The following is a 15253-nucleotide window of genomic DNA, read 5'->3' on the forward strand; positions in this document are numbered from 1 at the left end:
TAAAGGAAATCACCAAATTCACAAACTAGCCAAGGGGCTACCAGTGCATCCTAAACAGACACATGCTGCCTTTAAGGCTCTGACACACACCAAGCGTGGTGGTCGAACAAAGTGTACACTGCTAAGTGTCAGTGTGTTAAGTGCTTCATGTGTGCTATAATAATCTTCAGAACTTACAACAATCCCAGGAAGTAACGAATATTATCATGCCCATTTCACAGATTCACCATCAGTTTAAGAGAGGTTACATTCAAGTCCAAGGCGCTATGGTGAGTAAATGGCGATTTCAACGTGAATATGGCCCCAGGCCTGGGCTCCATCTCTGTCCCATACACCTGACCACTGCCTATGAATTCCACCTGTCCAATACCCAAGTTGAAGCCAGCCAGCTCTTAAATGCAATGTGTGTAACCGTTTGTCAATGTTGGTTCATTACCATAAACAGTTCTCAGAAAGCACTTCAGAAAGGAAAGTTGGACTCACATACCTGCCCACAAAGAAGAGGAATTCTGCCTTGCCTTCTCCTGTAACGTGCAGAAACCCTTCCCATTCACTACCGAATCCTTTTGTATGCTTCCTCCGTGTTCATGTTTACACATGGCTTATTAAAGTAGAAGTTACCTGCAGTAATTCCATCTCGGTTCCATTCCAAGCTTCCAGATTATCCATAATCAGGGTAATATCATAATTTTCTGTGAATGAAATTACTACAAATTGAATGAAAATATTGCAACCATGTCACTAAACAAAGAATGCTGAAAACAAGTCATCAGCGGCTGCCGCCACCCCCCAGTGAAGACAGGCCTGCAGCCACTCACAACGGTGCCCTCTGAGCAGACTCAGAATAAGAAAGGACAGATTACTGGCCCTAGATAGCTAGGTGCTTGTCTAAAGTATATATTCAGTCAGCCCAAATGTTGGCTTCCTTCCATATATTGAAAAGCATTAAATTCATGAACTTGAGATACCTGGCTTTCTTTAGATAACAAGCAATGTTTTATTGTTCCGACTACCTGGTCTTTGTTGTAAAGCTCCTATATAATCCTAGCTTCTCCCTTACTCTTGGGAGCAGTCCCTCAGAGTGTTCCGAGAGGCGGTCATCCTGGCTCGAGTCCTCCTGACAAATAAAACATAACTCTTAACATTCAGGCTGCACGTTTATTCCAATCAAGTCCCAGAATAGACACAACTCATCAATTCTGTAATGGGACACACTGGATCAGGAGCCAAAAGAGTGTAGTAGTCCCGAAGAACTACGGCTCCCTCTTTCTTCCTGTCATTATACAATCCCACCAGAACTCATTACTTTGCTGTCTGCTCCTCTGGCAACCAAACTCAGAGAAGAGTCAACTCAGCAGAGCGTCCTGCTGGGGAGAACCCCCGCAGCAGCACTGCAGGCTGCCTGCCCTCCCGCACGCTCTGACGACCGCTAGTGTCCTCCGTGGAAACCAGGCCAACAGAGCTGTTCCCTACAGCTACAAAGTCCCAAATATTAAATAAAACCTTTCATTTTATACTATATGTTACATATATACCCATCTCTGAAAACAGCTTTGCCAGAAGCCCAAATCTTCAACATTAATCTGCAAAGGCAAATCAGGTCCCCAAGGGAAAACAAGTCTTAAGACGATGCTAAGACCTCCAAAGTCCTCTCCACGACCATAAACCAAACTGCCTGTAGGTCTGCAGCTGCAGGAGGCTACATGTCTGCTTTTAAGCAACCCCTTCCTGCCCTCGGGTGCTACAATGCCCTTCTACGCCCTCCCATCTCAGGGTAAGAGCAGCCACTGCAGAACCTTGCAGGGCAGCACTGACAGGACTGGACAAAGAGGATCAGAGCTAAACTAAGCCTTCTGATGACACGAGTTGTCACTCTGTCACTTTACAGATGAAGATATATATAGAGAGTGGTGGGGTGATATTTTTCAAAGTCACACAGATAAAAAGTGACAAAGTCTATAACTCTGCTCCTCCCACTGGTGTGACGCCCCAACTGGGACAACCACAGGGTTCTCTTGTGCCTGCCTGACCAGTTCCTTCCTATCACTCATGACCCACCACAGGGTCTGAAATTAGCCTGCATTTGCAGCATCTTTTCCCTCCAGTTTCTCAGGAACAAGGCTGTTCGGGCCACTTTATGACTTCCAGGTCCCCGAAATCTCCGTGCTCAGGCTGCTCTTGCCTGTGCATCCGGCCCGCTGCTCAGAGGCTCTTCCTCCCCTGCAGGAGGACGTTTCTACTCTTCACAGGGACACTCCTTTAGGGGATCCCTCCTCTCGCCCTCAGCATGGCAGGTGTCCCAGGCCACATCGCGAGATGCCCCAATAGGACTGCATCTGCCCAGGTCTGCTAGTCAGACCAGCAGCCTCAGAGCCAGGGATTATGCCCAGGTCACACTGCAAACCTACTGCCCGCCTCACAGCCCCCAGCCAGCAGGTCACCTGGAAGTCACAGCAAGTGCCCCACCCAATCCAGAAGCCTCTTCATTTCCCAGCACCACTGATGACTGGTTTCCAAACTTTGGTCAGTTTCGCACAAAACAACACCTTCTACTGTGAAGCGGGTGGTTTTCACTTCTGCGCCCCATTCTTACTGAAAACGTTAAGGGAAACCAAAAAGCCTCTTCTCAACCCTTTTCTGATGATACCCTCCCACCCACAATATACATATGCTCAAGAGATTTGGATCCACGTGATTTTGTTTCCCTTACGGTAAGTGGCTCAAAACACTGCGGGATTATTTCTCCTTTGAGGGTATTAGGACTCAGTTTCTCGGCTTTAATCTGTTTTTGTCTCTGTCTTCTTTGTTCCTAGCAGTTGCCACCTCTTACTCCCTTCAGCAGCCTCCCTCCCAACTTCTAGTCTAGGAAATCAGCTGTGATGAGGGGCCCGGGGGCATTCACAGAAGATGCAACAAAGGCAAAGAGAGGCTACATAATTTGCCAAAGATATCACCTTCAACCCCCAACAGAGTGTGTCATGTCCCTGTGTTTAACTCTTATTCTAAGCAAGTTAACTTTTTGTAGATTATGTTTATAAACAGATGAGAAATCAAAATACATACAAGGACACACATCAACTCTAAGATATTCATTAACTCCACTATTTTGTTTCTATTTATTTTATTTGTATTAAAAAATTAAGAACCCCTGCAATCAATATAGCAAAATGTTACTGGGTTTTAAATACAGAATATAGAGGGGTTAAGTGTGTCATTACTCATCCTTATATGTATGTTCACAAGATAAAATTATTTGAGTCTCTCTCCCCACTCCCTACTCACTACTGGCTCTCACCTGATCTCCCAGACCACACATCTAACAACCTTTCACTTTACCCACAGCTGAACTCATCAGTTTTCCCCCAGAAATCCCTCTGCAGCTTTCCCTCCTTAGAACACAGCAGGACCATCATTTAACTCATTAATCCACCCAGAAACCTGGGCCTTACTCCATCCTACCTTCACAGACAGCTTTAATTCTTTCTTTTTACCATCTAAACATGCCTTCAATCTGTTCGCTTTTACCCACTATCCTACCGCTCAAGTGGAAGCCACCAACACTGCCCACCTGGACTCACGAGTCTCCCAAGTGGCCCCACAGCCACTCTCCCCTACTTGAGACAAATGGGATTGTGTCACTCCCACGCTTTTTGGGCTCTTTTCAGACCCACTGTTCATAGAAGAAACTCCAATTTCTTCACCTGGTGAAGGTGTTTGCCATGAAACTGTCAGCTCATGGAGGGCAGGGCACGCCCTCTCCCCTCAACCCCACTCTCTGGCAGAGCATCAGCTTGGGAGGACCTGCTGAGCTACATCAGCCTGTATCCTAAACCTGGTCTTGAGTTCTTAGCAAACTGCTTCACTTATCCATACATATCCAAGGTAGATAAGAAAGATTTTGGATGTTGAGCTAGGCTATTCATTTGGGGATTTTGCACTGGCAACCTGCAAGTATATGTTCTAATGATTGTGTCTTGTTAAAAACACACCCAGATTAAAGGAGTATTTGTGGAATGTCTTTGGAGTAAAAGGGTTCTGTACTTTTACAGATATTATGTTTTATAACATGAATAACCCGGACAGGGTCACAAATGGAACCGCCTCACAAGTGACAGAAGACAGGTGAGACGCATATAGCAACAGGTCACAAAGATGGTAAGAGCAAAGTTGTTTCTCCAAACCCCCAAAAAATTCCTCCAAGAACAGAAAACTCAGAATTTTGAAAGTAAAATACTATCATATAAGGAAAGAAAATAAATAATCCTCTTCATCAGGGTTTCAAGATCTGACTGCAGAGTTATTAGCAGGCTATACTGAATCCTAGCACAGAAAAATCAGATGGACTAGTGGTGAGTAAGTTCCAGGAAAATGGCAGTAATTCCTCCACTTGAAAGAGGACACACACTCACTTGTTCAAGGTGATTGTAAACAACATTCTGCAGAAATTCAGAATATTCAGGCACCGCTTCTAGATGGTGATGACATGGAAGGATGGCTTGGATGCATGCTTCTAACTGAGTCACCGGCATTCTTACACTGCAGGGGGAAACGGAGGCCCTCAGCCAAGAGCAGAGATGTTCCTGTCATGTATCCCAGGCCGTGCCTCGGGGACTCAGTGTCCTGTAGCAGTCCGGGCCCAGGCGAGGACCAGCAGCGTGGCCCACCCAAGCAGGAAGGGCACTGTGCTTGAGAAAGCCCACACCAGATGGGAGCAAGAGTGGTTGGTGGGGTTTTGTGAACCTATGAATGCTCATAGAAAAACACCTGCATACATTCAAGTGATACAATTAACAGTAGCATTCTTTTTAACAAAATTTCAAATGTCAGTGTTAATTTTACCATTCCTTTTCTCTTGTCCCCTGCACTCTGAGACAGGCTTACGCTCTCTCACACTTGCAGCTCTGATGCAATAGTTGTGAATTTATTTTACTTTACTGCAAGTGTTTTCGCTCCCAGTGTCGCTGTGACTGTCGTCTCTTAACACAGTCAGATGTCTTCCTGGATCTCTCCATGAGTTCCTTGCTCCTCCTTCTCAGATCCTGAGATAAAGAACAGGTGAAGGCACATGACTGGAAAAGTCAATGTGGACTTGAGCAAAGTCCTCAGTGACCCCCTAGGTGAGTGTTGACCACCCCTTAGCTTCGATTCTCAAAGTTCTGCCCAGGGTGACATCCAGACAGGAGGGAGTCCTGGGCCCAATTCAAAGCTGTGTGGCTTGGGTGCGGGGAAAGGTGCAGGAGCTGGTTCCGTAGCCGGGACCCTCCACACCTCTGCTCCTCTCTCTCCCGAGGCCCCGTTGCCAAGCCCCCAGGTTCCCTGATCTTCTGTCCTTCTCTTCTACTCTACTTCAAGCCCTTTTCCTCTTCCTTTATTCCCTGATTATCCCCAGCTGGAGTGATTTTTCCATCACAAAATCTGAAAAAATTTCCTGCAGCTGAAAAAGAGGTCTCCAGAGGTCAATGCCCATATGGTGGTTCCTGAAGAGAGCCCCTGGTTAGGGGGACCCTCACCAACACTCACGGGACATCAGGCATGTTGCAGGGTCGACCACCCCCAACAAGAGTTTGCTGTGACCCCAAGGCACGCACAGCATCCCTGCTCACTAAAGTGTAGTTGTAATCCGTTATTAAGAAGCAAAAATAAAAAAAATTTCTCATGTTTCTTACTAAAATTATTTATGAGTTAGAAAAAGAAATTGTAATAGAAAAGGACAAATTTGACTCCATGTTAGATGTGTTCGTTTGGCTTTAAACCTGTACCTTGTTTTCTAGGCTCCGACTTGCTATCTCTGCACCTTTTGTAAAAAAGTTGCCTTTAGCCTGAAATATCCAGGACAGCCTATTCTCCGGGCTCTGATCTTTAAGGATATTAGCTCTTCTACACTTATGTACAGATGGCAAGTTGCAAAATAGAGAATAACCTTTCTTTTATTTGGAGGTTTTAAGGGGGCACCTTAAGTTGACCCACATGGACAGCTGCAGGAACAAAGGATTACAAGGACAAACAATTCATACAGCGAGAAGTTTGCAACAACCAACCACATCCCCGTCGCTTTTTTGTATAAAAGGAGACTGAATTCTGCTTTGGGGAAGAGAGTTCTACTGGATATCAATATGCCATTTTCTGGGTCTGCCAGATTTTCAAATAAAGTCACTATTCCTTACTCCAACATCTCATCTCCCCATTTTTTGGCCTGTCATGCAGCAAGCAGAACGAGTTTGGACTTGGTAACAAAATGACTGCATTAGAGGTAGTATGTCTCCACTGTTTCCTCATTTCCAGTATGTCACAACCTATCAATTTTATATGCTGTTTAACAACATGACAAAAAACCTATTATACGGAATTGATTCCACAGAAATAAAATTATTTCTACTCCCTCAAAACTTTTTTCTTTTCTATTTTATTTTGTTTTGCTTATTGACAAGAAAATAAAAGTCAAATCATTTTATTTCACGTATTTTTTATAGCAACATAATGTAAATACTACAAAAATATTAAAATTGCAATAAAAATTGTTCATATATTTGTATAAAGATATATAAACAATCAATGCAGATTAGGAAAGGAGTAGATATTTACTAAAAATCCACTGCACATCCAGTCTTTTACAAGCATATCCTGGAATATAAGCTCTATTATCCAGGGGTCCCCCACCCCCATTCTCACTGCTGATTCCCTAAGTAATCAACTACCAAGGCACCAGCATAGAACCATGTGATCACTATTTTAGGTATAAATGAAGGAATTAGCTCATTCAATTCTAAAACAGAAACCTTAAAATAAATACTGAACTTATTTACAGATAAACATATTTGGACACAAAAAAGTACAGTTTCTCCCCAAGACACAAAGATAATAATTGGTGAAGGCAAGATTTGAACTAATCTGCCTGATTATAAAGCTAAGGTGGAAATCCCCTTCAACTGTGTAGGTCCAGCAGCACAGCCCATCACCCTATCTTTGTTCAGATCTGGCTTTAGACAGCCTGAGACAGCACCCCATTCCTATGGAACTCGAGGGCAAACAATAACAATAAGGATTTTATATTCAGTAGTTTCTTAGGTCTCAATTATATAAAGTGTCAGCAGGTCAGCAGAAAACTCTGGGAAATATGAGTGGGTCCAGAGCTTTTCGCTGATAAGAAACTGGATCTATCAGGACAGAGTGACCTTCCCATGAGTGGCCTCATGAACATAAACTAAAGGCAGCTGAAATGAAAACTAGCAAGAACACGGAAGTGAAGCAGGAAGGATCCCTACTATCCCCTGCCCAGTTGCCTCTTCACCTGCGTGGACAAGATGGCAGAAGACCCAGGTTCTTGTCCAAGTTACAACATCATGGATTCTCACCCATAAAATTTTGCGACTCTATGCTGTCTTAAGTCCTTTACAACTAAAATATGATGACACCAATATCTCAGCGGAATGTCTAGGTCTCCACTTTCTCTCTTCTATTAGGAGACTATATGGCCACAAACAGAAATTCAATTAAAAACACCATGCACGAAGCCTGGTGAAAGTCTGTGTAAGAGACATTGTTCTCACACTCTGTGAATGAAAACTCAGAAAAAGTGGACCTTCTCCCTCTGCAAGTGGGAGGTAGACTGATTTTGTGTGTGTGTGTGTTTGCACGCACATGTGTGTGTGTAAATCAAATAAAATATATTCTGGGATGTGCACAGTTTTTTTTTTATGATACTATCATTTCATGAGGATGAGCCAACCTTTAAAGTAATTTGAACCTACTTTTCTGAGAGGCTCTTTTGGTGGAGGATGGGAAAGTGGAAAGGAAAGGAGGAAAGAAGTAAATGAAGCAAAGCTGTAAGAGTACTGCTAGGGAAAGGCAAGACATTAATTTTGTTCCTACTTGCATCACACACAAATTAGGGACTGGCTTTCCCCCATGTCTTGTCAAGCACTGAGCTGCAGAAGAACAGGCGACAGCCCATTTCTCACTGAGCTTGTGACTGTACGTGGCATCTTATAGACACAAATCATTTACCCTGATCAAACACTCTAGCAGCAGGCTGTAATTCTCCTAATTTGAGAGACAAGAAAACAGGAAGTGAAAGAGGGTATATAGCTTGACCAAAGTCAGAGGACAAGTAAACTAAAGAGGATGAATTCAAACTCAGATCTGAATGCAGAGTCTGATATTCCCACTCCCAGGGCTGGAAAATCCTTAACACAAGGCTCCCCAGCTCCTCTGCATTGTTCCTGGCACCAAGCATTTCCCATGGCGATGGTCTCCAGTTCTCAGACACAGTGCTCTGTGCAGCCAATAACCTCCATTCGACCTTGATCATCTACCTGCCACGCCTACCAGGCTTCACCATACAGGCAGGAAAGCTGGATTTCAAGTGCATACAAAGCCACCCTGGTTTAAGCTGGACTGTTTATCAGCTTTTCCAGCATAAAGGCAGCCATGAAAGGGCTCACAGTTTGTACATGAGCCACACTACCTCTCTCCATCTGTCTCCCCACCTATACTACTTAGCTATGACCATTTTGAGAATCTTGGAAACAAATTTTTAAAAACAGAAAAGAAAGGATTCTGTAACAAGTACTTAATACTTACAATTTTAAATGAGAAGTTACAAAGTGAGTATTTACAAACCGAATCTGCCTTCCTAGGTGTCAGTTTTAACAGTTAAAAAATATAATAGCAAAAATTTCTCACTTAAAAAATTAACAAAAACATCAACAATAATCTGGAATAAACTCAAAAACAATGCCCATGTTGTACATGGAGAAAGTACAGGACTGTACTGAGGGGTAAAGTAAGAAGTGTGAAAGTAGAGACATCAACATATTGTATGGAGGAAAGCAGTTTTAAAGATGTACGTTCTCCTAAAGATAATTCAAAATTACTAAAAAATCCCATGACAACACTTATCTGTTTTTTTTTAACTTGAAAAAATTATATTAGAATTCTTCAGGAATAATAAAAGTCATAATACAAGCCAAGAAATTTAGGGATCGAAAAAAGAATCAAAAAATTCACACTGTAATATATTAAATAAATTTTTACAATATGTAAGATATAGTGCTAGAGTAAGAAAGTAAGATTGACAGAAATAAATCATGAGCTCAAAAAGAGACTCTAGTGTACATAAGTATTTTTTACAGGTGGGATTTCAAATTAAAAAAACAAAGTATGAATTTAATAATTGTCTTGTTACAATCAGAGAATACCTGGAAAAAACAAATTCTATTCCAGTCAAAATGACCGCAAGAAAAATTAGAGAAAGTGATGTAAATATTAGAAAGTACTAATAAGAGCAAATACAACTCTTTGCTCATATCAATTCAGCTTCTCCTCACTGTAACAAGTACCATTATCATCTCCATCTTAGAGATTAAAAAACCTACAGAAGAAATTTATACCATTATAAGAAAGCATTTCTAAGAATAAAACCCAAAAAGAAGACATTTACTATCTTAAGATTATTTTGGGCCACAACAGTAATGAACCTACTGAACAAAATGAAAGGCAAGAAATGACAAGTAAAAGCTCTCTGATACATGTTGATGAAGACAAGGGGTTAATGTTCATAATATACATTGAGCTGTCACAAAGCAACAAGAAGCTCCCCCACTTAAATGTTTGCAAAGGACAAAAGGGATCATTCACTTTTTAAAAGTCAGATGGCTAATGAGTGAAAAATGCTCAAAACCTCACTGGTCATCAAGTGCAAACTAAAATAATGAAAATCATTTTGCTCGTCATATTGGCAAATATGTTTAAAAGATATTATAGCTAGTGTCCATCTTTGAGACAACAAACTGTGAGCGATCTTTTGGAGGATGACATGTCAATGGATATGTAAACTCTGAAAAACGTGTGTGCACACAGGCTGAACTCCACTTTTAGGAATCGTTACATTTAGAAAAAATCAGTTCAAAAAGATGTACTCATCAGAACATTTACACAGCACTGTTTACATTGGTGGGAAGAAAAGCTGAAGTGAAATCATATCCAGTGATATAGAATTGGTTACATAATTTATTCCACATCTTTTCATTCCCCACAGGAGAAGGAATTTCTAGATTCACTTGAAAGGATCCTGTGATGTATGAAGTTGTCACATCCAAGGACTAAATTTCCAGAAACCTTAGCTAAAGGAATACTCATACAAGATCACAGGAATGTTTGTACAAGAAGGATTCCAGTCAAACACCCTTTCTGACAGTGAAAAATGGAGAAAACTTAAGTGTTCACCATCAAGACAATGATGCGGTAAATCACGGCGAGCTGTGGGCACTAAAGTTGCGGCGTTTCGGCATGGTCCAAGGCCTTGTCCACAGTACTCTCCCACGAAAGGTGTCGTTACACAAGAGACCAAACCTGCACATCAGGGGACCCCTTTACTCTATCTGAAAGGACCGGGTGAGTCTGGAGGGGGAGGACGTCTATGATATATACGTTAGTGAATAAACCGAGCTGCAGAAAACATATAGTATGGCCTTATTTTTCAATAAAGCATATATACACACACATATACATAGATTTCTCATATACGTGTATGTATGTATGTATATATATATGACAAAGGCATAAAGGTCATGAAATATATACTCCACATTGTCAGCAGCTTTTACACTCAGGAAAAAAGGGGAAGGGAAGTAGGGGACTTTCGGTACCACCACAGTTCTCTTTTCAGAATTTCAATTAAGTATACTTGGAATTTAAAAGTTTACTTAAGTACAAAGTAAAATGGACGATGCCTCCACAAAACAGAATGCTATACTGGTCATTAAAAATCATGTCAGGGGAGATAGAATATTGTAGAAAAATGTGTAATAAGCCGAATGTAAAATGGAGGTCTCCACACAGTAAACAGGCACACAGTGCTCGCTGGTTTTTATGACAGAGCTGATACACACTGATGAAAAGAACAGAAAATAGATGTTAAAGTGTTAATTATTATCTCTGAGTACTGGGACCAGGATAGACCCTTTTGACTCTTTTTTCAGACTTTTATATTAAATACACATTATTTTTCATCTGAAAAATGCATTTTTAGATGTCTAGTACCACACATTGGAAAAAATACATGAGTAGTTACAGAAACAAATAACTAGGAGACACCGCAGCACCGTCACACAGTGTAGAAAGGGCGATCCTGAATAACCCCACGCAGTTACATAAGGACCCACAAAGTGAGAGCACCCACTATAACAGGCCGCGGCTCCCTTCTATTTGTCAGTTGTGTCTTCAGGGCTGAGGCATTTCTGAGCACGGCCAGTGTCAGTGCTGGTGTCTGGATGGATGCCACTGGAGGTGAGGGCACCTGCAAGCCGAGAGGAAGAACAGAAATCATCCTCTGCTTTTTCTGTCTTGTTTCTTTGTTACTTTTAAAGAGAGGCGTAAATAAGTTAAACTGAATCTTCCTTACTGAAATTTCAGTAATGAAGCCATTTTTAAAGTGTTCACAACTTATATTCTGCCTATAACTGTCTTTTCAAAAAAGCCTCATATTTATTAAATGTTAATTAACTCAGTTAATTAACTACCTGTTGAAACCTTTTAAAAAACATGAAATGAACTATGTGAAAGCACCACACATGCAGTGACTAGCTCAGCTGTCTTTACGGCAGTGCAGTCAGCCCCCACCATCCCGAGACACTGAGCTCCTGATGCTGGGAAGAGAGCATGCTGCTTCCTCAGATGGAGAGAAATGGTAAAAGCATTTTCTGAAATCTACAGCACTGACAAAACATAACTGACAAATCCCAGGCTCCTTTGAGGCTGTCATTTTCCGTTTCTGGCCAACACCCGTCAATGAGCAGAACCACCCCATTCCCGAGTCATGGGACTCACGTGAGCAGCAGTTTTGGAGAAATTTCCAGTTATAGAATGTTAACCAACTATACATAAAACTCTGAAAAAGAAAAGATGAAATACTCAGATTTTGGAAGACACTCAAAATATTCTCCTAAGTCTTAGTAGTTGGAAAGGCTGGGCTTCTCCTAAGCCACTTATTTATTTCACAGCCAGTGAGCATCTCCCACAAACCCTGCTTCCCTGTGTGTGCTGGGAGCCTCAGGCACATTGATGCTGTCTATCTTATAAGTCACAAGGCAGAGGCGTGTGTCTCACGCCTGCAACTCTCACACAGGCTCAACCCTGAGCCTCAATTTGTGAACTTGGCCCCATTTTCTCACCTGTTTATTTGGTATCTGTTCTTCTGTACGCTGCCTGAAGTGCTTCTCGGAACAAGTTAGAAGAATGAGTGGGTAGAGAAATGGACAGATGGACAGGTGAGAGATGGGCAGACAAACAGGGAGACTCCAAGAGAAGGGGAGCAAACAAAATTTCCTATGCAAAACCCTCTTCTAGTCAAGGAAGAAAACCATCACGAAGAAGTGTGAAGAGGCAGGTGGCTTAGGACTGTTTCCTGGATTCCATCAAAAGTCACACCACGTGATGAGAGGGTAGAAGTATAAATAATAAAAGAAAAAAAAGCATGCATGTTTGAAAAATATATCTACATTATGTACTTTCTAAAGAATAGATTTATATCAGCAAGGCTCAATAACACAATCTTTGGGTATTTACAGAAGTGAGAATCCCATCTCCAATCCGCAAGACATCCCTTCGGAGCACTGAGAGTCTACAAGGTGCGATCATAAAGCCGTCACCGCAAAAGCTGTGCTATCCTGCACTTACGAGGAACGGGCAGCTGTGCTCGGCCTGCCCACGCGCGTCATTTACAACCCACAGCACCTCTACGGGGGAGGGATGACTAGCGAGCCCTGTCTCTGCAGGACAGAAAAAAAGTCCGGGAGAGGCTAAGCCAACCTACAAGTTCTCCATCTCACAGGACTTGTCACTCCAGACCCGGACTCGAACTCGGCCCACGTTTGTAACCACAGTACTACCGTACTTTATGTGCTTTTTGTGTGTATAATACATTTGTTTCTGGCATGAAAGGGTATTTAATAAATGATCGGTTGTCTTGTATATTTCATTAGCTCACAATTTTTATATTTTTGAATTGTACTCTTCCCCTGGAGAAATGAACAGAAAGAGCAGTGGTCAGAATGAGGTGGGGCTCCATTCTTTATCTGTTACCTCATCTCATCCAAGTCCCCAAGCAGGGAGAAGGAGCAAATGTTCTCTTCATCTTTTAAAGAGAGGGCTCCAGTGATGGTGATTTACTCAACTCCAAAACTAAGTCTGGGGGAAGGGCACATGCAGCAACGAGAGCAGTATCACCTGTAGGAAGGCGAAAAGAGCTCAGGGGATGGCTCAATGGGTCAGCCTGATTTAATTTCAATTGATAATTCAATAACACACTCTAAAAATACTAGCATGCAATGGATTTGCTCTTTCTTGACATCTAGCAAGTTTCCACAGCCGACATGTAACATTATCATGAACTAGTGAAAGGAAGAGTCCACAGACAAGGAAAATCAATGCCACAGGCAGGCTGAAACCCAGGCTGGAGGAAAGGAAGAGAAAGGGCATATTTAAGAAGAGGGGAAAGTCTGGGAAAAAGACATCATCACAAGGACTCTCAAGCATCATCCAGCAATCATATAATCATTCTTTCAAGAGAGAGTTACTTAGGTCCTATTTTGTGCGAGATTTTACAAAGGGCAAAGAGAGACCGCAGCGTCCATGGTGGCAGCAAGTTGTGGGGCTATATTACAATTCTAATCCTGGTAACTTGCACAGTTGTCCTCAGTATAAAGGCAAAAATTAAAGTAAAATAATACTATGTAAACCATACACATTGCTGAAATAAATTAAAGAAGACCTAAATACCTGGAAAGAAAAACCACGCAAATTCCTGGATCAGATGACAATATTCTTGGGATGGCAGTGCTCCCCAGAGTGAAGCACACATACAACGTGGTCTCGATCACAATCCCAGTGGGCTCCTCTGCAATAACTGACTAGCTTCTGCTACAATTTATATGGGAATTCGAGGGTCTCAGTAACCAAAACGTACTTGAAAGAGTAGAACAAAGTGAGAGGACTTGTAATTCTCAATTTCAAACTTTACAACTGTATCTACAAGTGAGATTAGAGGCCATTTTTAAGTTATTATTGTGTTTATCCTTATTTTCTAAATTCTGTACAACGAATATACCTGTTAGAATAAGAAAAATAAAAAGTAAGGTATCTTTTAAAACATGCACACCGATTCATTCATTGGGGAAAAATTATTTTAACTATAAAGAGGTAAACAAATATCTAGTGAAAAAGGACTACTTAAAAACAAGTGTGCATTTACAATTTTCATAAATTCAAAACTGAAAAGCACAAACACATCAAGTTTCTAGGGAGACTGATGAAACATATTAATAATTATTTTCAAAAATTCTAATTGCACAATGAAAACACAAGAAAGGGAAAATCGTGATTGACAGGAAACTGCGAACACGTGGAGAGCAAAGGCCTTGAAATCACTGTTCCTTTAACTCTGCTACTAGCTCAATAGGAGAGGAAATTCCTCACTGAGGGGACAGTGGAATCCCATGCATAAGATAGGATACACAGTACAAACTGCAGTAGTATCGGGAGTGAATATGTTAGAAGAATTCTGAAGTTACAACATTGCTGAAAAACTATAAAAACACTGACAGACAGATTAAAACACACAGTCATACATATTATATAGAAACATGAACTCTGCTCCCATGTTGCATAGAAATACAAACATATTTGTTCATTTATGGGCACTGATTACTTTATCCCAGGTAGAATATTTCAACTAAAACAAATAATCAATATTACACTCCTATTGTCAAATGTACTTGATAAGTTACTCTGCTATGTAACCATATGTGTCTAAGATAGATCTAAAATTAGTGAAAAAGAGCTTTGTATGGTTTCTTGAATTCTTCTCAAAATTCCAAGCTTAATTTTGAAATAGATCTGAGCAGTATTTCTATATTATCTTTTCCCTTGTGAAATGAACAACACAGTCTGTTGTCAAAATTCTGTCCTTACAATGATTCACGAGCACCGTATCCTCACAAAACTGCTGGACAGCAAGTCACTATCCAGACACTGTGACCAAATAAATGAAACAGAAGGAAGACAGTGACCCTATTCTGGAGGGCTTATAGTCTGTGTCAACACTGGGGTTTTTACTTGATTGGTTTGATTGGGTAGCAAAATAAAATCAATCAAGTACTTTCTTTGAGCATTCTATAAGTCATGACTGTTTTTAGTGTCATTAGCAGGAAAGACTTAAGCATGACTTGGTTAGGTCAACTAACAACAATCATCACTG

The 15253-nt window shown here is 41.3% G+C and overlaps 1 protein-coding gene across 2 annotated transcripts in view; it reads right to left on the reverse strand.

Moving 5' to 3' along the window:
• LOC140701209 (trafficking protein particle complex subunit 9-like) overlaps positions 1-15253 on the reverse strand; it is a 722564-nt gene that overhangs the window by 13074 nt on the left and 694237 nt on the right. The window contains exons 1-2 of one of the 2 annotated variants that reach the window (XM_072976651.1): positions 4410-4589; positions 622-692 (exon numbers count right to left, since the gene is read on the reverse strand). In XM_072976651.1, coding sequence (XP_072832752.1) covers positions 622-669 — 48 coding nt within the window. In that variant the 5' untranslated portion in view covers positions 670-692; positions 4410-4589. Of the gene's footprint in view, positions 1-621; positions 708-4409 lie in introns of those variants that run through there. The other variant, XM_072976654.1, reaches the window with a different exon arrangement.

The sequence above is a fragment of the Vicugna pacos genome, chromosome 14 (assembly GCF_048564905.1).
Source record: "Vicugna pacos chromosome 14, VicPac4, whole genome shotgun sequence".
Lineage (NCBI taxonomy): Eukaryota > Metazoa > Chordata > Mammalia > Artiodactyla > Camelidae > Vicugna > Vicugna pacos.